Raw genomic sequence first — 26,154 nt, forward strand, 5'->3', positions numbered from 1 at the left:
CACTGCCGAAAAAATAAATAAATATCAACCACCGTTTTTATGGATGTATGCAAAAAATTCTTTATTCACTTTTTTTTTCTCTTTTTCATACACTTATAATAAATAGACACGAGAAACAGGCTGAGACATCAGTCCTCTTCCTAGTGCCATTTCTGCACCTTTTTTTTTTTTATTATTTTTTTCCACACCGCAAAAGAGCTTTTCATAGAATTTACAACAAAATTTTAAAAAACAAAATATAACAGAAAGAGCTTGACACAAGCTGAATATCCTGCTACCGGCCGACCAGCTCAGCGTTTACCTCCTTATGATACACACACCTCTGAGCTGTGTTCAAGTAGCAAATCCCAGGAAACAAAAATATATATATATATACACACATATATATATATATATATATATATATATATTTAAATTTATATAGTATTCACAGTTAAACTACTTACACATTTTAGGATCACAAAGCAAATGGGCAGAAAATGAAGACGTTTCTACAAGAAACAATCTTTCAAAAAGGGAAGTGGAAGCTTTTCCTGTACACAGCGGACCTTATTAAATAAACAACCTTTATTACCATCAGTTCCTGCAGCTTCACATATCCCTGAAAATATTTAAATATTCAGTCTTTTGTTGTTGTTTTTTAAAAAAAAAATGGAAGAAAAACAGAAAGATGTATCTTAAAAGTGTTACATGTGTGAAGATAAAACAAAAAAAACAAAAAAACGTTTTTGATCTTCTGTACAGCTTCTCATATACAATATGAACATCAGCGGAGAGAAAAACAAACAGGGATGAAAAGTGAGAACTGACTTGGTCTTCCAGGGGTGACTCGTTGAGGAAGGGAGGGGCAGAAGCGCCCCTCCCTCGAGTGCATTTAGTATTTTATCTTTTATCCAAAGAGACGACAAAGACAGAGAGCCTCCTGCAGACTGTGAGGAGGTCGCAGTAGCCTCGGCGTGGCTGAAAACACGAACGAACAAAGAAGAAAAAAAAAACAGAGAGTCCAGAGGAGGAGGGGGATTCCTAATGCTCGCCATCACGTTCAGCAGCTTCCTCGCGATTGAACAGACACGGTCGTACGTTAATTTGGCACTTCAAATGAGGAGTAATGACTGCAGTCCCCCCTCCGGGACTGAAATCTCAGCTTAGCTAGTCGCCGCTCCGTTTCCGGCCAGCAGGGGGCAGTGCGCTCACGTTCTCGGCCCCATCGCCAGAGCTCGGACACTCATTCATGCAAAACACAAACACACACACCCACACATAGTGTATCTGAAGAAACAGGCGTGGAAAAGCCACGACAAACAGCTACAAAATAAAAACAACAAAAAAAAAAAGGAGGAATTTGATTAATGCAGCTTTTGCAGAACCTCATTAAACGTTTGCATAAACTAAGAAGGAAGCAGCGCCGTCCGCTCGGGACAGGTGGAAGATGCTCGAACGCTCCGGATTTACTCGTTCCTATTTCAGTTTAGTTTGAGTGGATTTGCTCAGGGCAGGCGGCGGGGGGACGGCTCCCCCCCCCCCTCCCCTCCCCTTGCCTGGACGCGGGAAGGAATCGACCTCAGGCATCTTGAAGTGTAAGTGAGCAGCTGACCGTGTGAGTCTGTTTTTTTTTTTTTTTTTCCTTGTACCACATGTGGTGTGGGGTAAAGCTTATGAGAACAAACGAGGGGGAGAAAAGTGTAAAACTGCCCCGAACCAGGACTGGATGCTGCTGCAGTAATTGTGCAGAAATACTGTCTGACGGCTAGAGGTGGAGAGCGGCGGCGGGGGGAGGGGGGCAGGGAGGGGGAGAAAAAGTCACACCGGCACAAAATAACAAAACAGTTTAGTTTGTAGAGCACCGTGAATCGTAAACAATCTAGAGTTTAATGTGTGAAGAGTGCAGGTCAGGTAGCTTAGCTGAGTGGAGGTGAAGTGCCGGTCACTTCTCCTCCTCCTCGGCCCCATCGCTCCGAGCACGCCCGGGACGCCTGGGTGTCCGGCCAGTGCCCTGTGCGGGGGGAGGCGGGGGTTGGGTCTGTTAATTGAGCGTGCCCCTGCAGTGCTCCGCCCCGCACAGACACGGGATCTTCTCGTCTTCGATGGGGAACTTGTAGTCGTACGTGATCTCCTCGTTGACGTTGATCGGCTGCTTGGAGTAGATCACGATCTTCTTCTGAGACTCGACTGTGATGACTTTTGCATAACAGTTCGGCTGCAGGCGACAAACACAAAAACAATATCAGAAAACTTAAATTTTTTTATTTTATTTTATCTGTTTATGAGGCTGCTGTTGCCTTACGTTGCAGCTGTGGTTGATGAAACGGGCAAAGTTGCCACATTTGGTGGCGTCGATGATGGTGTCGTGGTCCACCCGGAACATGTAGCTGCTGCCGATGCCCTCCTCCTCGTAGCGCTTCTCCCGCATGTCTGCGATCACCTGCAGGAGAAGACGAGACACAAAGGTCTTCATGATCCAGACGCACTCCGCTTCGTGTGCACAGCAGCGTTAGAACTAGGCGTGGGTGTTGCCAAAGAAGTCACGATCCGATTCTATCACGATACTTGAATTATTGCGATGTATCGGGATGCATTGCGATATTTTCACTGATTACAGCCATTACCAGTGGCTGACTGGCTGTGTATGATCTGGATAGTGTCTTCAATTTATATATAACTGAAAGAAACTGAATTCATACATAGCTGCATTTATTGAAACGACTTTTGGAGGTATTGCTATGAAAACAAATATTACTATTACTGGAGTGGACACACTGACAAAAAGTGCTTAGGTCTCAGTGGTCCTTTAAACCAATAAGTTGTATTCTACTTGTTTTTGGCTAATGTTCGCCAAACATTCATGCAATTTTATTTATTAATCTTTTTAATTAATTAATCGATACTTGGCGTCAAGAATCGATGCAGTAGATCCCAAAATTTTGAATCGCGATGCATCGTCATGACGATTATTTTGCACACCCCTAGTTAGAACAGGCAACAAGAAAAGGTTTGGAAATGAGTTAAAACACGGCAGTTTCTCCTGGACCTGTTTAAATGAAACGTTTCAGCTAAAAGTGAATTTAGATAATAAATTAATCTGCCTGTACATCTGAACGTGTTTGTCACAAAACGTCCAAAGACTTTTAATTTAGCCTTTTTTCCTCTAGTCTACTTTTTAATTAGCTTTTATTTGATATTTAAGAATAATTTTAATTACATTACTTTATTTTTTGTACCTGTTATTTGGCTAAAAAAAATCCCTTTTTTAAGTACTATAATTTCTCTTTTAATCCTTTGCAACTTATTTGCTTTTTTACTTGTGTTATTTCCTTTACAACCGTCCTGCTCATGTGAATAATAAATCTAAATGATTCTTGACGTACTTTTTTATGTTTGCTTTAGACATTTGGAAAGCGGTTAAAAACTGCATGAAAGTTGATAGAAAAATTTAGTAAAATGGATTAATTGACTTAAATAAGATAAAGAATAACAAACAAAAAAGATGCGAGGTTTGAGATGAATCTAACAAAGCTAAGACAACTATCAAGTGTTTTGACCAATTCTGCGGCGTAATAATTACTTATTACTTACTTATTACTAATGATTTGTCTTTTAAAGGTTTTATTGAATGCAACAAATCATCTCAAATCTCTGTCCAAGGTGGGAGGATGAAACTACTTCAGTTAATTTTAAAAGCAATAATTTCAAATTATTGCAGATTTGTTTTAAATCTGCAAAGTGTCAGAATTATAATTGCAGGCAGAATATAACTCTTAGTTTCTGAATGCATTCTTGCACAAATCAAATTCTGTACATACAAATGTTTTTTTTTAAATACTCACCTGTACACTGTGACTTTCTCCTGAATTGTTTACACTTAAACTGTTTACTTTTAAATCACTGCTGCACTTTACACTGTAATTTAAATCTACTGTGAATTACAAGCTGTATTCTTGCACAAATGCCCTTTGCACAATCAATTCTGCACATACAAATGGTTTTTAAAATATTCACCTGTACACTGTGACTTTCTCCTGCATTGATAGATAGATAGATAGATAGATAGATAGATAGATAGATAGATAGATAGATAGATAGATAGACAGACAGACAGACAGACAGACAGACAGACAGACAGACAGACAGACAGACAGACAGACAGACAGACAGACAGACAGACAGACAGACAGACAGACAGACAGACAGACAGACAGACAGACAGACAGACAGACAGACAGACAGACAGACAGACAGACAGACAGACAGACAGACAGACAGACAGACAGACAGACAGACAGACAGACAGACAGACAGACAGACAGACAGACAGACAGACAGATAGACAGATAGATAGATAGATAGACAGATAGACAGATAGACAGATAGACACCTCGCTAAAGTTTCTGAAAAGTGTTTAGAAAGTTGTCTTTCAGTTATAGGCTCTTTGCAACCGAGAGTCAGGGAGCAGCTTTCCACGTGTCCAGCACGGTGGCGGCAGCATCATGCTGAGGGTCCGACCCGCCTCCATCAAAGCAGGTGCATTGATGGAGGGGACAGAGTAATGATGAGGACTACGTCCGGCTCAGGGCGATATGGACCAAAAACAATATCTGGATATACGATATTTATCTCGATATGTTTTTCTTTTCTCTGAATCAAAGCTTTATCCCAAATGTGTCACAGGCACATTTTTTTACGATAAACAGCTGAAAAATAACATACTAGTTCTACCACGACTCGATATAAATGATATAGTTTCATCTTATATCGCTTTAAAATATATATTGGCCAGCCCTGCTAAGTCCTCGACGCTTCAGCTTCATCTCACACCAGGCTGTTTAAAACCAAACTGAGCATTCAGTGAACAAAGTTAAAGGCCTGAACTCTGCAAGGAAACTAAAACAAACAGCTAAACTGTGACATCATCCAGAGAAGACGGCTCACCCGCTATTACCATCTAATGTAGAACAGATTACTAGATCAATGTGTGCTTCTGTGCTTTTTTGTCTCTCTTGTTGTGTCTCTGTTCTGTCTTCTGTAACCCCAGTCGGTCGAGGCAGATGACCGTTCATACTGAGCCCGGTTCTGCCGGAGGTTTTTCCTTCCTGTTAAAGGGGAGTTTTTCTTCCCACTGTCGCTTCATGCTTGCTCAGTATGAGGGATTGCAGCAAAGCCATGGACAATGCAGACGACTCTCCCTGTGGCTCTACGCTTCCCCAGGAGTGAATGCTGCTTGTCGGGACTTTGATGCAATCAACTGGTTTCCTTATATAGGACATTTTTGACCAATCTGTATAATCTGACCCAATCTGTATAATATGATTGAACTTGACTTTGTAAAGTGCCTTGAGATGACATGTTTCATGATTTGGCGCTATATAAATAAAATTGAATTGAATTGAATTAAATAGCACGTCTTTACCTTGGGTAACGCATATAACGCATTTGACTGATTCCACAGTACAGAGGCAGGAAGATAAGAAGCTGTCTCTCACCTGTCTGATGTTCTGCCCCACGTACTCGATCACCATTTCATCAGCAGCGATGGGCTCCATGGCGAACAGACCCCAGTCGTGGATGTGCGATTTGCAGAATCGGATCTTCTTCTTACGGAACTGCGAGACACAAACAAAACAAACAATTAAAATCCGTCCTGACGGCCGTGACGAAACGCGCTGCTGCTCCTGCTGGCCGTGGGAGTCACCTTCAGCTGGTTGAACTTGAGCAGGTCGCTGTCGCAGGCGAAGGAGGAGAGCAGGCGGCGCTGCTCGGACCGCCGCTCGGAGCCGGCCCTGGTGGAGGCGTGGACCTGCGCGGGAATGCTCATGCCCTGCGGGGGAAAAAAAGCGACGTCAACCTCCGGCGACACGGAGTCACAGACGGCGCGACAAAAAAAAAAAAAAATGCGGAAGCTCCGCCCACCTGCGTGTCGACGGGCGGCTCCTCGGCCTGCACCCGGGAGCTCTGCAGGTACTTCACTTTGTCCTTCTTGTCGATCTTGTAGTATCCCTCGCTGCGCGCGCAGCCCGTCATGTGGTCCCTCATGCCGTCGTCTCTCCTCTTCTTCTTCACGCCGGGGATGTGGGTAGGTGCGGAGGAGTCAAGGAGCAACAAGGGAGAACTTCCAGGAGCTTAAAGCTCCCGTTCTAAAAGAAAAGTACCCAACTTTAACCAGCAGGGGGAGCTGGTTTCCCCCCCGATAAAGCTGACAGACACGGATCAGGAAAAGGATATGAGGGTGGTTGACCCACAGCGTGTCGTTGAGCCAGTCGTTGCCGTTGTCCTGCTGCAGCATCTTGTCGTAGGTGATCTGCAGGAGCCGGATGTCCTCCTCGTCGATGCCTTCGTCCCAGATGTCGTACAGGATGGTCATCTCGTCGAAGTCGGAGCGCGGCCGGAAGTACGCCCGCGGCGGAGTGGCGACCGGCGACAGGCTGTCCAGCAGCAGCTCCTCCCAGCCGCGCCTCGCCTTGCGCGGCGCCTTGGTCACGGCGGGCTTCTCCTCGTCGTAGGACGGGTAGCTGTCCTCGGCGGGCGGCAGCGTCTGGGGCTTCGCGTCTCCTTCCCTGAAGTCCAGGCTCGTGTGTTTGGGGGACGCGGCCGACGTCAGGGACGTCTGGGGCGGGACCGCCGGCTTGGACGAAAACTCGTCGGCCGCCGACACGGCTGGGGTCTTCTTGATTTTGGGCCGCCCCGGTTTTTTCTTCGACGCGGTGGTGTCCGTCGTCACGGGGACGTCCCCCGAGACGCCGGTCGGCAGGTCTTCGGGCACGGCGGCCGGGCGCTCCGTCCCCGCCGGCGGGGGCTGGTGAGGCGGAGCGCTGGCCGGCGGCTCCTTTAACAGCGGCCTCTCCTCAAAGCTCTTCCTGCTGAGCGCCAGCGCTGCGGGTTCAGGGAAGACAGGGGTGAAGGTTAAGTCTCTGCCGGGGGTGCGGGGGACGCCGGCACTGAGGACGGGGGACTGGGAGGGGTAGGAGAAGGGGCTGCCGGGGATGTGAGGCGAGCTGAGCAGCAGGCTGCTCCCGGTTAGGGGAGCGTCGCTGCCGGGGGTGTTGGGGACGGTGTCGGTGCTCTGGGATTTACCCAGACTCCTCGCTCGCTCCATCAGGTCCCTGCCCGGCGTGCGAGGGACGTCCTCGTCCGTGGGGAGTCGGGGCCGCTGAGGGAAGTCGGACAGGGGGCCGGGGGGCGGGTGGAGGAGGGAGCGGCCTTCTACAGCGGGGTGGGGAGGTAGCGGGAGGTGCATTGAAGACGTGGAGTTGGACTTTGGTCCGGGGGGGAGCGGGGGTAACGGAGCCGGGGTGCAGGCTGCTTCTTCTGCTTTACCTCTGGGTTTTATCTCCTGGTCGCTGGGAGGGAGGGTCCCTGTGGGCGTGGGGGGCCGGAGGGTTGCTACGTGGTCCTGAGGTTCCAGCTTGACGACGGTGGCATCGACACAGACGTCCTCCTCTTTGACTGTAGGAGAAAAGTTAAAATGGGTTAGAGCTGGACCACGACGTTAGAAATTCAGGGTTCCTATTCAGAAATCCAACGTTTCCAGAGTTCATCTACGTCACGGGTGTCAAACTGATTTTGGTTTAGGGGCCGCATTCAGCTTAATCTGATCTCAAGAGGGCCACACGAGTTAACTCATTGCAAGATTAAATAGAACTAATATAAATGGACTAAGTTAATTTCACTTTTATACAATATATTATGAATAACCTCAGCGTTTTTAAGAAAAGTATGTGCAATTTCAACAATTATTTTACTCAGTTAAACATTTACTTGTGCATTATGCATAAGAACTGATCACAGTGATTATACAATGTTGAAAAACATTTATTCACATTTTTTGGAGCTTAAAAACACTGTCCTGCATGACAAAATACATCAAACAGATAAAAATTAAGAAATTATTTGAATTTTTCCACACCTGAAGCTTAATCTGCTAATTAAAACACAGCGCCCCTCGTGGACAATATAGGAACTGCATATTTTCAATTGTAAAGTACATGTTTTTTTTTCAATAATTGTTTTATCATTCTCTTCCTTTTATCTTGTCCACTTGTGAAAGTCAAATCTGATGAGCTCTTTGTGGCATCATATTGCCACATTGCCAGACAGGACACTGAAAAAAAAAAAAAAATATATATATATATATTTTTTTTTAATAATAATGCATTTAGCCACAGGGCCAGACTAAATTGTTCGGCGGGCCGGATCCGGCCTGCGGGCCGTATGTTTGACACCCCTGATCTACGTTTACTTCAAAATAATTAGAATAAATTCACTGGAGTTATGACGGGTGTTTCTAAACTCTGCAGCCTTTAAACAGCTATAAAAACTTTTCCGTTCTCCAGACGGAGCATCAGGTCGTCTGGAGGCAGGCACTCACCTCGGACACCTTTATGCAGCGGCGGCTTCGGGTCCTCGGGTATCCGCTCCGTAGGAGGACTGGGAGGCCTGCGCCTGGACTTGCTCCTCAGCTCCTCCTCGTCGGTCCGCTCCTCCTTAAACTCCAGCACTTGAACCATAGGAGGAGTTGGCGGCTTGAGATCTTCCCCCCTGCCCTCCACCTCCTCCTCCTCCGCCTCCTCCTCGTCGGAAGACGAAGACGAGGACGACGAGGAAGACGAGGTGGTGTCCGCCACTTTGCCTTCCATCTTCTCCACAGCCGCTTTCACGTCTTCCTCCTCTTCCTCCTCCTCCGAGCTCAGCTCGTGCTCCGAGTCGGAGCTCTCCTCCGAGGAGTCGGAGCTTTCAGGCGAGGAGGAGGAGCTGGCCTTGGAGGACGCCAAGCTGTCAGCGTCTGCAAGCAACGAGGAAAAGGAGTTACGAAGGAGAAGCGACGCCAGAAAAGCCTCACAGACGTTTCTATTCAGAGAGTTGAAGCACCGTCGTCAGAGGAGTCCGAGGAGCCGCTGTCGCTGGAGGAGTCTCCATCGTTGTCGTCGTCCTCTTCATCGGCACTCTGTGAGGTCATTAGATACCATCATCATCATCATCATCATTATTCATCCACAACATTTTAGGATGGTTTTTCCCGCACTGCTTACTTTGCTCGACGACAGCCGGTCTGCAGCCTTGACTTCATCGGGCTCTTCATCGCCAACGTCGGACAACGATTCCTCCTCCTCCTCCTTCTCGGAGGTGTCCATCTCCTCCTCTCCCTCGCTGTCCAGCTCAAGAGGCCGCGAGGGCCGTCGCTTGGCTGAGGGGCCGTCGCCGTCCATCTTGGAGTCGTCTGACGGAAGCTCGGCTGCGTCTCTGTCTCTCTCTGGAAGACATTTGTCACCAAACCCTCAGTCTCACGTTTTGCCACGTAAAAGCTACACGCTTCAATGCATTCATTTGGATTTTGCAGAAGGAAGTGGGGATTAATGACACTTTGCACTATCATATGCATTTATATTACGCCGCCTTGGGCCGATATACGTTGCTGAACCTTCCTTCTTTCACGGCTAAAACACCCGCGTTTCTCTCTACCCAGTGTCCAAAAATTAACCGGCCACAGTAAGTCTGACTGACCCCGACTAAATATCTCCACGTAATCCCGCTACGTGATTAGCCTGAGCTAAACGCTAGCTGTTAGCAAACAAACACGACGTAGTTGCTGTTGTTCTCGCGTCACGCGTGGCCGCTTGTCGTAAAATGAGCTGAAGGCAGAAGAAGACGAAGAAGATGAAGAAGCATCCACCCAAACGATGACTGAAAAAACACAATTTATTTGGTGCAAATATTTACTCGCCGTGTGGCAGCTAGCACCTCTGAAATGCACTCGCCAAACGGGAAATTTACTGTCTCTACCAGCTTCCTACATCCAGGCACGGGAACTTCAACGCATTCTTTTTTTTTTTTTTTTTTTTTAGCAAAACACCTTAAACTCAGTTAGAACATAGTTTTTCCAGGTTTGGCCACAGACTCTAAACTGCGTCTACGTCTGGACTTTGGCGGGGGCCGACTTTTCCATCTCAATACGCCTCAACCAGAGGTCTCCACACTGCAAAAACGGATCTAAAAACAAGGAAAATGTTCTTAAAGTTTATTTGTCCTCGATTTGAGCCAGTAAATAAGACTATTTGCCAATGGAATGAGTATTTGTGCACTTGAAATAAGATGATGGAGATGAATAGTTCTTATTTTAAGTGGAAAAATCTTATTCCATTGGCAAATAATCTTATTTACCTGCTCAAATCAAATACAGTAATTTCAAGAAAATTTTACTTATTTTTAGTTCTGTTTTTGCAGTGCAGTCCTCAAAGGCTCGTCTCCTGCAACTGTGTGATGAATCCAAATCGGACTCAAAAGGCCCAGTTCCCTCCTCTGCATCCAATCTAGTTCTACAGGGTCCTGACATCGTCACTGTCTCCTACTAGGCAGACGGGACATCTCATTGGATGTAAGAGACGAGGGGGGCAGACTTTTCTTTGCTTCCATAAAATCCCAATGAACTACATCAGGGTTTGTTTTTCGTAACGTGACAAAGTGGGACAGGAATCCGGGCGGTGTGATTTTTTTACCTTCGTCCTCCAGCTCGTCGTCTGCTGGGGTCGCCGGTCGCGCTCGCTTGTTGTCACCTCCCACTGCGGTGTCCGGCGGGTCCTTCCTTTTCACCTGAGCCACAGAACCAAAGCACTCAGCACACAGACCATTCCCTCCTTTTCTAACTTCAGTGAAAGGCTGAGAAGTCTCTCACCTTAAAGGAAGGCAAACGGATGGCTCCCCGCAAGCCCATGCCAAGACCCATCCCTTCATAGCCGAGTCCTTCTCCTTTGTTCCAGTTCTCCAGCAGACTGGAGGCTATCGTCTCTTTGGGTTTGGGACGTTCTTCTTCTTTACTCTCGGCACCCTTTACTGGAGTGAGAGACGCCTGGAGGAAAGGAGAAGACCTTTTATTGCTAGAAAGTATTTTATTCACCGTTTAATCCAGTGAAAAAAAACAAAAGTACCAAATTTTCAGTACATGAGCCAAAACTGTCAAGTCAAAGGAACTCGAGGGCCAAAAAAAAATATGTACATTATACACTGCAAAAACGGAACTTGAAGATAAGTAAAATGTTCTTAAACTGAGTGTATTTGTCCTTGATTTGAGCAGGTAAATAAGATGTTTTGCCAATGGAATAAGATTGTTGCACTTAAAATAGAAACAACTCATCTCCATCATCTTATTTCAAGTGCAGGATGTCTAATTATCTTATTTTAGGGGTCAAAATACTCATTCTATTGGCAGATAATCTTATTTACCTGCTCAAATCAAGGACAAATTAACTTTAAGAACATTTTACTTATTTTTAGATGCGTTTTTGCAGTGTACAATTATATTCTACAAAATATCATTTTAAATATATAAGTCAGATTTTCTGTAGGAAAAAAAATGTGTAAGTCACTGTAAAGCCAAAGGTTTAAAAAAAAGGGTTTTGCTCATTTGTCTTATTACAAGATGGTCTTCCAGTTTTGCAAAATATTTTGAATAATTTAATTTGACTCTTTAACAATAATAAACAGAAGTCTTTTGGGTCCAGCAACATAACAACAGTAATTGGGTCAGTTGTTCGTTGAAAACGCTTCCTGTAATTAGCCAGTTTTAAAGCAGATTAAATGCACCAAAGTCTGGATTTGAGTAATTAAATGTCACTGAATGGATGTTGGTATACAATTAAAGAGATTGCATGTTTATTAAAAGATACTTTATAATACTTTGTGTTTACTATTTTCAGTTGTAGGATTTGAACCTTTCTGTGATAAATAAAAACTAAAGCTTCCATCTGCGCTGGTGGACCAAATCTTTCTTTAAACGAAACGAAAGCCAGTATAGGGGCCACAAATGGCCCCCGGGGCCCCCATGTCTGGTTTAATCTGAAGAATAAGTCGAAAATCAGCATTTTCCACCGAACTTATTTCACGCGATAAACCAAAGAGCTCGTCTCTCATAAGCTGTTGACTTTGCTGAAATAAATTCAAGTGACTTTTGAGAGAATTTGCATTCATAATAAAAACAAGGGGAAAGTCGCAGCAGATGCATCATTTCTGGCCGTCGTCGCGTTTGACAAGAGCGCCGCAATTAATTCAAAACTATTTGCTGAGTTTTTGCAAGCTGGACCGCAGGGAGGCAAATCAGCAGCAACTTGGCAGAAAGGTCGTCCTAATGGGAACGGTCGTTTCCGGAGACGACGAAGACGGTTGGCGTTTACCGTCTTCACAGAGTTCCTACAGCATAAGGCAAGTTAAATTCAAGACTTTTTAATGTCACTTGATTTAAAAAGTTAAGACCAACTTCACGATAAACAAGATAAACCTGGTTGCGACTTCACCCAAATGTTTATTTTAACATAAACCATTACTTTCTGGCCCAGTAGACATGTTTAAATTTTTGAAAAAACATTCCATATAGGAAGAAAGCTAAAAAAAAAAAACCCCACAAATTACAGATTTTTTAACAACTACTGAACTGAATTCACAAACTTTGTTTTGTTCCCTACTAAAATAAACTATAAATCAGTTTTAAAAACCCCCAACATAACCAGTGCCAACTCTTTTTCGCAGCTATGGTCCAGCTGCAACAGTTTTTATTGGTTCTGCTATCGGGACGGAACCAATAAGCCGTTCGGTAAATCTAAAAAATTATAATTGTGTCAATTATTTTACTGTTTGGTAAGGATTACAAAAATAAAATCCTATTTATGACCTGGTAACAATTTTAAGACCTAAGAAAGACTGATTTAAGACATTTTAATGCCAATTAAGGCCTTAGTTTTATATTACAGAATTCAATGCCTTTTAAAGGCTTTTTAAGGATCCGCAGGAACCCTGCTTCACCACGTTTTGTCGGACGCTTACGAAACGACAGACTAAGGTACAAACGGGACTTTTTGTGCATAAATTTCAGGACGTCGGTTCGTTACCTTCGCCGAATGCTCCTTCTTGTCCCACCACTCATCGAAGGCCCTGAACGCCACCACCTCCACCATCTTGCGGTTCAGGTCCCTCTTCATGATGGCCTTCAGCTCTTTGACGATGACCAGCAGCACGCCATCGACGGTGGCCTTGTGGGGGTCCTCTTTCTTAGACTCGTAGCCCGGCGGCGGGACGGTGGGGTTGAACGTGGGTAAGCTGGGATGGTGCCACTGATGTCCCAGCGCTCCCGTGCTGCAAGCGGGCGCGGCGTCCATAGAAATGGGCGGGTAGGGCCCGCCGAACAGCTCCGACGTGCCCCCGTCCAGGAAGTCCGGGTACGGGTAGGGCCCCCTGGTCTGAGCTATGCGGCTCAGCATCTGCTGCTGCATCTGGAAGGACATGGGCACCGTGCTCCACCGTTCCCACGGCACGCAGTTCATGAGACCCATCAGCTGGACGAGGCCCGGCGGGTAGTGGCCCACCAGCGGCAGCATGTGGGGCGGCACCCCGGGGTGACCGGGCATGTGGTGGCCCGGCATGGCGGCGTGGGGGCCCAGGTGGTGCGGAGGGATGGGGAACCCGGCCTGGTGCTGCAGGTGGTGGTAGCTGGCAGGATGCATGGACATGGTGTGCATGGGCGACACCGCCGAGTTCACCACGATGCCCTTGTCTCCGCTGGTGATCGAGGCTCCCGGCATCTCGTCGTCGGAGATTTCCATGTCTTCTCCGGACGACTGCTGAGCCTGCTGGGGGGGGAGAGGGGGACAACGTGTCAACACTGCACTGCAAAAACGGAACTTGAAAAGAGGTGTCAACACTGGGCGCCGTGGTCCGGGTCATATTAACACAAGCGCTGTAGAAACTAGACACAAGCTCTTCGCTTTAATAAACCCAATGTGGACAAATTTCATTGGCAGTTTTGGCAAAGACGTGCCGAAACCCTTCAAATAAATTCATCCCTCTATTTATTCATTTATTTATTGCCACAGAATGACCCTGAACTGAAAGATTTAGACAAAAATCCAACGTTTGTTTCAGGAGAACTCATTAAAAAGGCGCATTAAAATGAGTTTTAATGCTTGTTTTGCCTGTTGACATGCAGAGATTCTGCGTAACCTTTAAATTGTAACCCCGTGGCGTTCTGTTTCCCCCGGGGAGTAAATATGACGTGACACAGAGGGTCCATTTCTAATAGCCACGGGTAGCTAAGCACAGTGAGGAGCTAGCCAAATCTTTCTAACAACCATTAAACGACATCTTTATCTCAACTGGTTCGTCCAGAGCCACGGCAAGAAAAACATCCACAGTACACAGAGTCTGCTACCCAGCTTGGTTTGATCAAAGGTGGATAAATAGGTGTGTGTGTGGGGGGAGAAATCATGCCCACTGTTAAGCATGGTGGAGGATCTGTGATGCTCGGGGAAACTTGTTAAGAGTGCGTGAATATCTGGATGCCTTAGAAATACAAATCTGCTGCTCTCCACCAGGACACTGATAATGGGTCATCGTTTGGTCTTTAAAATGCCTACTGATCCAAAACATATGCTCAAATTAACAACAAAGTTGTTAACCAGACACAAAAATCAAGTTTTTTTCTCTGTGTGTGTGGTCACCCTAGTCCCTATAATGTAAATCCTACAAACACCCAATGGAGCTGAAGAGGAGAGAGCGGAGTGGAGCGCATGAGAGGACCTCGGACTCTGGATGGTCTAGAGAGATTGTGCAAAGACGGGTCAAAGATTCCCGTCTTTTTACGCTCCAACCTTGTGAAATGTTACAGCGGCGGACTAAACGCCGTCCGTTTAGGCAGAGAAAGGGTTTGCGTGAAGTAGTAAAAGCAGCAGCGCCACTAGTTTCTTTTCTTAAACTGAATTTTGTGCCAGAATACAATGCACCCAAATTCAAGTTTAGATGTCGGAGAAAGCTTCAGCTGCACAAATAAACATTTTAAAGCTTTTTTAGACATTTAACAAAAAAAAAAAACTAATTTGTCCACGTCGGCGTTTCGCAATCGTCCCTCTTCCTAAGCTCTCCCGTAGACGAGATGAAAGCAGGCTGAACTAAACCTGTCAGGGGAACGGCGCTGTTACCCAAATGACTCGTTTGCACTGTTTGCTCCCTGATAACTTGAAACGTGAGACCGGAGAGAGACGTAATCCCGACTGTCAGTCTCGGCTACAACCAGGAAGTGTGCGGCTGAATGGGGCCAACAGCCAAAGAGCGCTTTTCCTCCCTGTGAGCGAGAGCGGCGAGTGTTAGAAAGAGGAAACGAGACACTTTGTGCTCTAAACTGGAGCGCGGCTCACGTCTCTCCCTTGAAAACATCAGAAACGTCACCTCAGGGGCCGCGGGTTAGGCAGGTTTAATACATATGAGGGCGTCTGTGAGGGGTCCAAACCTGCCCGCTGAGTTTAACTCGCGCTGAAACGTTTGCTGCCTCAGTTAGAGTCGCTGGCATGAAAACGGGGTGGTGCTGTGAAACCAGAATTTCCTTCATCAGGCGCAACGACAACAATGACACAAAGTCTTTTTTACGACTACAATCGCAAACTGAAACCAGACCTGACTTCCTGTGTCCCTGTTTAACTGTCATTCACACCTGCACACACACACAAACGCCAGCCAGGACTTGTAATGAGCGCGGCTGCTGCCACCTGCTCGCCGTCTCTCTCAGACGTCTCATTTCTGTGTCTTACCGCGTCCGTTTTCTCGGCGGGAGAGACGCCTCGAAAGGCTCCGTCCTTCAGGTCGCCTTTCCCCGTCTTGTCGTGGACGGGAGAGCCGACTCTCTTGATCAACGAGGCGGTGCCGGCGATGGGCTCCTCGTCGTCGGAGTCGGGCAGCGGGGTCGGGCTGATGTCCTCCAAGCCCGTGCTGGGGGGGCGCGAGCTCGGCTGGCCGCCCGTGAAAGGCGGGATCGGGGACAGCTGGGAGGAGGAGGAGGAAATGGGGCTGCCCTCCATTCGCACCTCGTTGTCCGAGTCCCGCTCCTCCAGAAACGGGAGCTTCGTCCGTTTTTCCTTCAGGAGCATCTCGATGCGCGAGTCCAGGCTGTTGCGCTCGGGGTCCGGCGCCGGGGAGCCCGGCGACGGGCAGCGCTCTGGCGTCTCAGGAGGAGGCGTGGTGGGCTGGGGGACCGGCTCCGGCGGCTGCTCCGGCATGGGAGGCGTTTCCGGCCTGTCCTTAGCGGGCAAGACGTCGGCGGCGGCGGCCGGAGGCGGCTGCGGCGGCCGCAGGTACTCGCCCTCCCTTTGAGTCGAGTGGTGGTAGGGCGACTCCGACGGGGGGAACGCCGCCGGCAGAGCAGCTTGGTAGGGCGAGAACGCGGACTTGAAGTTGGGCGTAGCAGGGGGAGGCGCTGTGTAGTTATACGACGGAGTTGTCGGCGGAGGTTCGGGCGGCGTCAGCTGGTGCGGCTTGAACAGACCCTGATCGGACGGCGTGCTGCGGTACATGTTGCTGCGGTACTGAGGCCTCTCCGGCCGCCGGTTGTACGCGTCTTGGAACTTGCTCTCGTGCCTGCGGGACTTGTAGCCGCCGCCGGAGCTCTCGGGACGGCTCGACTGGTAGGCGGGCGTGGACTGCCGGCTGGAGTAGCTGGAGTCCTGGGAGAAGGGCGTGCCCGGCTGGCGTGGGGTGTGAGGGGTTCCCTGGGACTGGGGGGTGTCCTGCCTTATGCTGGAGTAGCCCGTCTCCAGGCTCAGGGGAGTGTTGGAGCTGCTGGGTGGTAGCGGCCCCCCGATGGAGGACATGCTGCTCTCTGACAACCTGCGGATCGGCTCACAGGCCTTAGAAAGAAGAGGAAAAGTTACAACAGAAAAATCTCATGGCAATAAAAATAAAATAAAGTCTGATCATATGAAGAAAGCAACAATCCAGAACTGGGTAGATGTATCTAGGCTCAGAGCTTGGGGGAGCTCTCTACCTGCAAGGCCGAAGTTCATTTTTTAACAGAGAGTTCAGACCAGAGTCGCACTGACAACATGATTTCCAATTAGGGATCCCTTTACATCACAGGTGTCAAACTCAAGGCCCGCGGGCCAAATCCGGCCCGTCAAGGTAAATCCTCCGGCCCCCGAGAGCCAAAAAAAAAAAAAAAGGCATATATCCTTTTAAGGTGTATAAAGTGGCTAAAACTGTGTCTCCTGTAAGTGTAACTCACCCCAATATCAACTTTCTTTTGCAGATAAACTGTATAAACTGGGCCTAAGGGTGCTATATTTATGTTACTGTGCATTTTTTATACTACTGTGTGAGCTGGAATGAAATTATGAAATGAAAAGTATCGTCTCTACACATGCAAGCGGCCCTTTTAATGACTTCATGATGCCAAAGTGGCCCCATATAGAAATTAGTTCGACTCCCCTGCTTTAGATGTTATCTCTGGCTAGAATACGCATCAAACAACCCCGCCGCTCCGAACCGGCCGCGCAGAAACGACCATCAAGACGGTAAAACTGTATAAACACGCATGTTGTATTTAGCTAAAAGCGTCTCTCTTACCAGCAGCGCTTCTGCCAGGCTCCGAGGAGAGACTTCCCTGGTTTCCTCTCCGCCGACAGGCAGCGTCCGCGGCGTGTAGCTGCCGTTCATCAGGAGCTGGAAGTACCTGAGGCGATTCTCACCTGCAGGGCAGGGAAAAATAAAAAAAAAAGAGTGGGTCTGATGCAAGATTCAGAAAGCAGCAGAGCGACGATTAAAAGTGATCAGGAGGAACTCTTTAGCCAGCAGAACTTTTTTTTCTCCCCGGTGATAGTTGATCATTAAATCAAATTGTAGGCAATTTGTAAAGTAAGTATCGTCAAAATATGAAAATAAATGTAATATTGATTAATACGGAAATCTAAAGACGCATAAATGGTTGCACATATGAACCAACGCATTCAGGAATTGCAACAGAATGCATCCTTTAAAACATTCTCCATTAATGCAGGACATAATCCCCACAAATGAAAAGACTAAATTACATTAATATCACGCATTGTTATAAAAAAAGAAGCAATACTGATTTTAAAAAGACATCATCTACTGACCTTATTTAATAAAAGCAGCTGAAACGAGCGGAGGTGGAGAAGACCCTGACAGATTGGTAGTGTTTGTTTTCAGGGCTAAAATTATGCACAGTGGGAGTACGCAGCACCCCCAGCTCTGCGCTCGTGGGACCGGGCTCGTTTTCAATGAAATTCAATTACCACACGTTACCAGGCGACACACGTAAACGCAAACACGTGACCGCCGTCATCGTGCTCATTGAAAACAAACAAACAAAACATGTAAAAGCAGTCTTTTAGCTCCCTGCGTTCCAGAACCGATCGCGCTCCACACAGAAGCAGCCCCTCTAGAGGCTCTCCCGCCGAATGAATGAATCACTGTTTACCTTTCGGGTCCAGCTCCACGTGGATAATGTTCCCCATCACAGACGTGTTGTGCAGCGACTGCACCGCCACCTTGGCCGACTTCACGTTCTCGAACACGACTTTGGCTATTCCCAGGTGCTTCTTGTTCTTCGGGTTGTACAGGATCTCCACCTCCTCGATCTCCCCGAATTTCTTGCACATGTCCGTGAGAAACCCCTCCCTGATGTTGTCGTTCAGCCGGGCGAACGTCACCTCCTTCGGCGGCACGGGGCCGACATAGAACTCGTCGATCTGGGAGAGGAACGACAAGGAGGTTACAGGGTGAGGAGGTGCCACGAGAGAAGCGCAACAAACGCATCCCTTAGAGCACTTATGAGACTCCGGAAATCTCCAGATATCCATTGATCAGGCATAACATTATGACCGCCGACAGGTGAGACCAGTGACAGTGGTTATCTCGTTGTTATGGCACCTGTCGGAGCATGAGGCACATTAGGCAACAGGTGAGCATCCTAACTTCAGAGCTGAGGCGTTAGAACCAGGCGTGATGGGCAAAGCTTTACGGGTCGGAGTCAGTGTGCGATATTTAGACAGCCGGACCGAGGCTCTTTGCGGTGTCCCTGGCTCAAGAGGTCCGGCTCACCACACGAGTCGCTTTTGCTCAAATTGCTGACAAACGAGTGCTGGTTCAGATTGCAAAGTGGTCAGAATACACCGTTGCATCACAGTTGCCCACGCTGGTCGTAATTTTACGCCTGATCGGTGCACACTTTAACTCCAGTTCCCAAAAGATGACAGAGAAGGGGGGTGTGTCTGCAACGTCTGACAGCAGCTCCTTCCCTCCAGCGGCAATGTGGCATCTTACTCCGACCGGTAGATACCTTGAATTTAGGCACCGGTAGGTCCGTCTCCTTGTACTTGGTCCAGAGGCGTCCGATCCTGGGGTCTCGGACCAGGTCCACCGGTGGTATCCCGGGGTTCTGTAGGGGGGGGGGAGATAAGAACGGGACACGACCCAGTTAAAAGCCCGGCTCACACGGTATGAACTTGTCGCAAAGCAGTCCTGCAAAAAAAAAACACAACAACCCGGAATTGGCGTTTTTGTTGGAACAGGTGCCGGGAGATGCGGAGCAACGCCACGGGCAAAGCAGCCACATAGTACCGGCGTCATGGAGGTCGCCTACTCGGTTACTATTGTAGCCTTTTCGGCCGCGTCTAAAAAGGTGCTACTCACGGGCATGCTGAACGTCTGCCCATCGTAGCGGTAGAGTTTGTGGGGTCCCTTCTTCAGCGCCGGGTCGATGATCAACTTGTAACTTCTCCAGTGGTGACTCCGCTTCTCCGCCGCGCCGCAGACGGGATGACTGTCCATGCCGTTCGCCAGACCTGAAACGGCAGCCAGCGACAGGGAGAGAGGAGGAGAGCTAGCGTTATCGGGAGAGCCAGGGCTAAAACACTCTCCTGTGGATCAACCAGCCCCTCCACAAAAACACTTTAAAACAGCCCCGCGCCACACATGCGGGGACTCCGGCGCTGACGGGGAACGAAAATTTGGACGTAGCGTATATCCCAGTGACGGAAAAAACAGGCATTAGGAGAGCCGGAGAAAGAGGGAGAAAAAAAAAGAGCAAGCTTACTTGAACTCTGCTTTCTGCCATGGTCTTCGTTCAATCTGTTCCTCTCCGCTGGCTTGGACATGGTTCGTCCGATCGAGTGTTGTTTTTTTTTTTTTTTTTTTTTTTTAAATACACAAAAAAAAGATGAAACCGCGTTGCTTTCGCCCGTTTACATTACATGATTTCGCTTGAAGAATACTGCCTCCTTTTCGGCGAGAGCCAGCACATATTGTGTATGTGTGTGTGCGCCTCTGGTCTCTCGCTGCTGTCTCTCCCACAATACACCGCTAGGCTTGCCCACCCCCTGCGCTCGTCGCACTTTCGCTACAAAAGTTGCTTCGATTTCAACCGTAAACTCAGTTTTAAAAATCGCCCTGGATACAACACGCGGGAGGAATACGACATATGTGATTAAAACAAACGCCGCGGAAAGATCCCGGGGGACGGCCGAGTGTGCTTGAACCGCCGAATAACAGTGTTGAATCTGCTGATTGCATTTACTTAAAACACAAGCTAAACTCAGAGGGCAATATCTTCTTAACAGCTCCTGAAAGCTAATAAAGCTGATTCGGGTACGACGAGCTGTATGCGATACAGACGCGTCGGTGCATATTTTAAAATAGAAAATAAATGACACCCAAGTGCCCCCGGGAACCCTAGTTGGCTGCTTATGCTGCATTTAAATGAAATTAATACGACTTAAAATGGAAATTTGGCTAGCTAGAAGCTGCATTTGGGGGTTTGTGTCTATTGGAATGCGGCGGTTTGTTTTGTCTTTTTTTTTTTTTTTTTTTTTTGGCAGTTGGTACTTAAGGAACGAACTAGTCCAAACAGTCGCGTGGGACTTTTTTTTTTTAAATCCTCGTTAAAGTATTTAAATTTGCTTTAAATATGCTTCCTCTTGTTTCGCTCTCTTCTTTTTTATTTCTTGTTTTTTTTTTTTTTTTTGTTTGTTTCAACGAAAAGCGTGTTGTCGAGCAAACTGGGTTTTGTTTGACATTGCCTGTTGTTTTGCAGTGCTCGGGCAATTGGCTGGTTAACAGCGGCAGCTCGGCGAGCCAATCAGCGCTCGGCAGCGGCGGAGCTGCCTGCTATTAGAGGCAACGGCTCAGGAGTCCTTCAACAGAGAGAGCAGGGAGAGGGGGCCGCGTGAGCTCTCGCGGCAGCCATTTTCCTTAAAACAGGACTCAATGGCCTATATGGGTTTCCTTTGTTCCAAAAGGGATCTTTACACTTGGTTTCCTCATCTCTTTACGGACTATGATAAAACGTATGTTTGCTCCTTTTAAAGGATTGGGAAGATTGGAAGAGAATGTAGCTACTGGATGTAATACCCTGTGACATTTTGAGCCTTTTTTTTTTTTCTTCCTTTTCTTGGAATCCATCTTTGTCTTAACTAGGTCATGGCACACCCATATACTTGTTTGTTAAGTGAAAAGAAAACATGTGAATAAACAGTTTTGAGAGTTTGGAGATGTTAAATTAGACATGAAAACAGTTAAAAGTGACAAATGTTGGTATTGCTTTTATGGCCTTGTAGGAAGTGACTAGCAATAAGTAAGTTCTTTTAATTTATGTAATGTATTATTTTTGAATGTTTAGCAATGTCAATTGTGAGGCATGCAGTAACTGTTATTAAAACATTTTTTTCAGTTTGATTATGTTTATATTGCTTTCTGTACATGTTTAAGTGCCACTGTTCCAAACCAGGCCATGAATAACCAATATCCTTTTCACATATTTTTATTGTGCTTCTAACTATTTTTCATTTGATTATTAATTGTAAATATTTTTTTTTCTCTTCTTCCCAAAACAGCAACATGGCTCGTCTTGTACCCTGCCCTGCAACGTTGGAAACTACCAGAAACACCTTAGGTTGGAGTCGTCCACACGCGTCCAAAGTGTAAATGCTGGTTTGACCTTGCCTCAAGGGTATATCTGAATAGCTAAAAGACGCATATTCAGGTAGTCCCTTTTGACAAAAACAAACAAAACAAACGTTCATGTAATATTTAAAGCACAAACAATTCCAAATCGTAATAGGAAACCGATGGAGGGAAAACTTCTCATGGTGAAGATATTTACCTCAACACTTTGGTGAAATGCAGTTAACAGGCCTAAACGCAGGGACAGGAGGGATGTTTTCAGCCCCATCTTCGGATCCTCTAATAATGGCTTTAATAAGGGGTGGGAATGCGTCTCCTGAAAAGGAAGGAATTCCATTAGCACGACAGTTAAACCTCTTTTCAAAAAAAAAAAGTCTCTTTCCCCCCTCTCTCATCACTGGCGAGCATACTCCATCTGACAGTCAGCGAATATGCATCTTCAAGCATCATCTGTGTGGGCAATATGCAAAACCATCTCTTCTCTTCCTCAAGACAGCATTGCAGTCGATTATAACCTCGTCCATGTTCGACATTTCTAACTGAGCTACATCATTTAAACCTACATGGAAATGTTTTAAAAAAGGTAATGGATTTTCTTTGAGCTATTTCACCAATCTTTTTTTATGGCTTATACATGAACACATTACACATGTGCTTTTTAAAAAAAAAAAAAAACTTGACAAAAGTATTATAGGAAGAAAAGGAAAAAAAATGCTACAACCCACATTTTGTGATATAGCAAACTTACAGTTGATATTCAAAAAATATGTAATCCAACTCTTTAAAAACGAGCAAAAAGCAATCTTATGGGGAAGAAATCTTGTGTTTTTCACTGATTCCTTACATCCAAATAAAACCTTTGGGTGGTCAGGAGTCTGCTCTTGCTCACTTACTTCTCTGTCTCAAAATGGCTTCTTTACAGACAAAAGGAGCACTGTGCTGTGAAATGTTGCTGCGCCATAACTGGGTGAGGCTCCGAGAGCGCCCTTGTTTTTTTTGTTATCGAACACGTCCTTCGACGTTTTCGGCACTTAAAACCTAAAATAGCGGCTGTAAAGACGGTGGTTACCGTCCGAATGCTGTATACTTTAATAAAAAAAAAAAAAGAGGGAGAATGGTTGACCGTCCGTGTGGGGGTGAAACTTTGATCATAAAAGCGTACTCAGGCAGCCGGTTGCTAGGCTGGCTTGTAATCCGAGAACTCTGGACGGTTGCCATGAGAGCTCGAGCGCGCGGCGCTGCAGCAACAACCCCCACACACACTGCCATATAAGGTCAACGGGAATCCGCTGCGGCAAGCCCCTTGTTTGTGCGCGTTGTATCTAGGTGAAGGGTGCTTCGAGGCAGAAACCGGCGGAACAACAAGCGAGCAGCACGGCGTTTTTTTTTTTTTTTTTTTTTTTTTTTTTTTTAAAGCGCCGCAGACTAGTTAGTGGGAACAAATGAGATTGGATTATTTTTATTTTTTTATTTATTTTTGTTAACTTCGGGGAAAGAGTTAAATTTATAGGTGGGAGGGTCTGTATTCGCTCGCGCAAAGGAGGGGCGGGGGTCTCCAGGTGCATTTCAAGGTTAATGCATTTTTCCCCCCCTCAATGCGAGATAAATAGCAGGGCACAAAAAAGCCTTTTGTATGCCAGAGGCCTGTTCACTGCGCATTTTATTCACGACCAACCCGATGTGTTTGACTGAAGCAGTGAAAATGTCATCTTTAGTAGAGAGTTTAGCGTTGAAACCCACGAGTGAAGGTATTTATAGGCTTTTATTTGCAGAAAAGCCTTCCCCTGTGGGCAGCGCCGCTCAGTTTTACTCCGCCGCTCAGCAGACTGGAATATTCCACACAGGGGATTGGCCTCGTTTCCGCAGGACAGCTGTCGCTCTCTATCTCTCTATCTCTCTCTATCTCTCTCTCTGTGTCTCTCTCTCTGTTTCTCTTTCTTTCTCTCTGTGCTCGGCGAGAAAATATTTCAAGAATTGTTCTCTGTGAGTTGATAAAGGGCTGTGTACGTGTGGACACTCTATAGGACACATTTACAGGCGACCATTTTACGCATATGTGAAGCTTCGAGTTTCACTCAGTAAGTCCTACAAGCACGTTTTATTGTTTATTAGACAGGTTTTTTTTTCCCCCACAGCTTGAAACGGACTCTTTTACTCGTTTTAAAGCTGTAAGACTTCTTTTTTTTTTTTTTTTTTTTTTTTAACATGTATTGAAACATGTACTTAAAGCTTTAAGGTGGTGAAGTTTTATTGATTCAATGCATCTTTCTATTTCTAGTGACTTGCTATGCTAAGATTGATGGTATTTTATTCGATTGAAAACAATAGGTTCTTTTTTGTGGCTCTTAAACATTTGAATGTAATTATATTTTTTATACTACAGACCTGCTTGTAGTTTTATTTTTGTTTCTGACGTTTTAATAAAGACTGTACACTAATTTTGTTGAATTTTGTGCTATTATTTTGTAAAGGATTTCCAGGCCCACACTTTATTGGGGGAAGGGACACAAATGTGCAGGGAACATTATGTCAAATACAGGCTGACATTGTTGGCTCAATCATTTACAAATCAGTAATTCATGCTTATAATATAAAGAGAAGGCTTCCTCAGCGAGCTCACTTCCGACACCAATCTTGAGATTTGACTTGACAGACTGCCTTCGTGTTAAGAGAACGGGTCAGTCCTAGAACATTTTGCCATGTTCTGATGGATGAACGCTGACTCCCTGTGATCTGCTCGCTCTGGGGACTCTACCCACATGAGCAGATCTTCATCAAAGTTAAAACATTTTTCAGAATATAAGCTTATACATTTAATTTCTAGAGCACTGTTGCTTAAATGCACTAAAGGATCCGGATGCTTTACGGGCAAAAAGTGAATGTTTGCGTGTATTGTGCATCTAAACTTCCTTAACCCGAGTCAGATAAACCATCTCTGCCTCTGTGTCTAGAATAGAATAGCCTTTATTTATGCACACTGGGGAAATTCTCTTCTTAACGAGAGCACAAGTGCAAAATCCACACAAGTAAAAAGAAAATATATAAAGAATACAAATTAAATGCATGAATAGAACAGGATAAATACTTTTGAAAAGAGACAGGAATACATGGGATTTAGAAAAATATATATATACAATATGCACAGCAAAGTATATATCTGCATAGCTCTATATAAACAAAACAGACTTTTTTTTGGTCTGAAATGAATATAGATTGTGCATAATGGATATACAGTCAGTGGATAATATTGCACTGACCAGAAAAAACTCAATGGTTTTAATTTTTTTTTGCACATGCTTGTTAAAAGTCTGAGGACAGAGGAGATGAAGGAGCTTCGGATAGGCTCAGTCCTGCACTGGGTGCAGCAGCCTGCTGCTGAAAGAGCTGCTCCCACTGTGTGGTGGAGGGGATGAGAGATACCATCCATAATGGATGTCTGCTCTGCAACATCCTCCTCTCACCCACCTCCTCAGTGAGCTGCAGGACAGCGCTGGCTCTCCTAAGCAGCTTGCTCAGTCTCTGTGCCGCTCGGTGTTGCCACAACCCCAGGATATCCACAGCATCAAAGACTGCAGATGCCTCCTTGGACCTACGTCTAAGCAGGTGGAGGTGACTCTGACCCTTCTTGTTGTAGGGTGTTGGCATTCGTGGACAAGTCCAGTTTACTGTGAGGACTCCTGCATTGTCTCAATGTCCGTCTGAGCCCTGGGTCTTCACTGATGTTTGGTTTGGACTTCCTGCAGAAGTCGGTCACCATCTCCTTTGTCCTTGTTTAGCTGTGGCTCGGTGCTTTAACCTTATGGGTGGATTTCACGACAGACTGACGAGGTTATTCAAAAAGCCTCAAAGTAAAGTTTCCCTTCGACCTGGTTAGATTCTGAAAGGTGCCTCGGAATAATATTTATGCATGTAAATGTAAGTCCTCTGAAGACGTTTTGCAGATGCAACCTAAACACACGAGCACGGATCACTTCCTTTTTCAGGTTGGCAGTATGTGAACCAGAAAACGACTCGATGAGCCACACAGATTTAAGATTTAGGTTTCAAGTAATCTTTCAATTTGACCAAAATTTTTATCTGGGTAGAAGCAATACTTTTTTTTTTTTGTGTGGAATGGCCTAACTTGAGTCTGACTTAAAGATTAGGGTGATGACACGGTTGCCTTCCAACCACCAAATATAAAAATAAATCTTCAAAATACTGTAAACATTCAAAAAGCTGGTACAGGTTTGATTGCTGTAAAGAATTTTCCATTGATTACTAAGAAAGGTGTAAAGAGTTTTTGTCAAGCCAATTTTTATAAAATGTAAATAAACATTCTTGTTAACTGATTCTCCTGTTATGTTGTTTTATCTTCTTAAGAGTGACTGTGTCATTTTTTTTTTTTTTTATCAGAAGGAAACTTCTCGGTGGAACATAAATAACTTCAAATCTAAA

The 26,154-nt window shown here is 46.0% G+C and overlaps 1 protein-coding gene and 1 long non-coding RNA gene across 4 annotated transcripts; one reads left to right on the forward strand and one right to left on the reverse strand.

The window, feature by feature from the left end:
* Positions 1–34: 34 nt before the first annotated feature.
* On the reverse strand, positions 35–22,061 carry setd1ba (SET domain containing 1B, histone lysine methyltransferase a). Of its 3 annotated transcripts, none has more exons than XM_021308859.2 (18): positions 21,917–22,061; positions 19,450–19,601; positions 19,097–19,195; positions 18,236–18,506; positions 17,362–17,483; positions 15,555–16,646; positions 12,867–13,604; positions 10,661–10,834; positions 10,485–10,578; positions 9,021–9,241; positions 8,860–8,935; positions 8,360–8,773; positions 6,217–7,437; positions 5,905–6,071; positions 5,687–5,812; positions 5,478–5,597; positions 2,285–2,422; positions 35–2,197 (listed from the first exon to the last, which is right to left on the reverse strand). In XM_021308859.2, exons 2-18 carry the CDS (start codon positions 19,585–19,587, stop codon positions 2,024–2,026), a joined length of 5,385 nt encoding a protein of 1,794 aa, XP_021164534.2. In that variant the 5' UTR covers positions 19,588–19,601; positions 21,917–22,061; the 3' UTR covers positions 35–2,023. The 3 variants fall into 3 exon arrangements, with proteins under 3 accessions (XP_021164534.2, XP_012704834.2, XP_012704832.2); XM_012849380.3 differs by lacking the exon at positions 21,917–22,061 and adding an exon at positions 19,853–20,723 and having other exon boundaries at positions 12,867–13,601; XM_012849378.3 differs by lacking the exon at positions 21,917–22,061 and adding an exon at positions 19,853–20,723.
* On the forward strand, positions 20,967–24,750 carry LOC105915316. Its single transcript, XR_001164974.3, has 2 exons — positions 20,967–21,101; positions 21,648–24,750. It is a non-coding gene; the product is annotated as an uncharacterized LOC105915316 (long non-coding RNA).
* The last annotated feature ends 1,404 nt before the right edge of the window (positions 24,751–26,154 follow it).

Source organism: Fundulus heteroclitus, unplaced genomic scaffold, assembly GCF_011125445.2.
Source record: "Fundulus heteroclitus isolate FHET01 unplaced genomic scaffold, MU-UCD_Fhet_4.1 scaffold_217, whole genome shotgun sequence".
Classification (NCBI taxonomy): domain Eukaryota; kingdom Metazoa; phylum Chordata; class Actinopteri; order Cyprinodontiformes; family Fundulidae; genus Fundulus; species Fundulus heteroclitus.

Excerpts from the sequence above, each read along its gene's own strand:
- setd1ba (XM_012849378.3), bottom strand. The coding sequence starts at position 19,913 with ATGTCCAAGCCAGCGGAGAGGAACAGATTGAACGAAGACCATGGCAGA. Across the intron at positions 17,484-18,235 it reads CGTGGAGCTGGACCCGAAAG|GTGAGAATCGCCTCAGGTAC; the intron begins GTAAACAGTGAT and ends CCTGCCCTGCAG. Across the intron at positions 7,438-8,359 it reads GCTGCATAAAGGTGTCCGAG|TCAAAGAGGAGGACGTCTGT; the intron begins GTGAGTGCCTGC and ends TTTCTCCTACAG.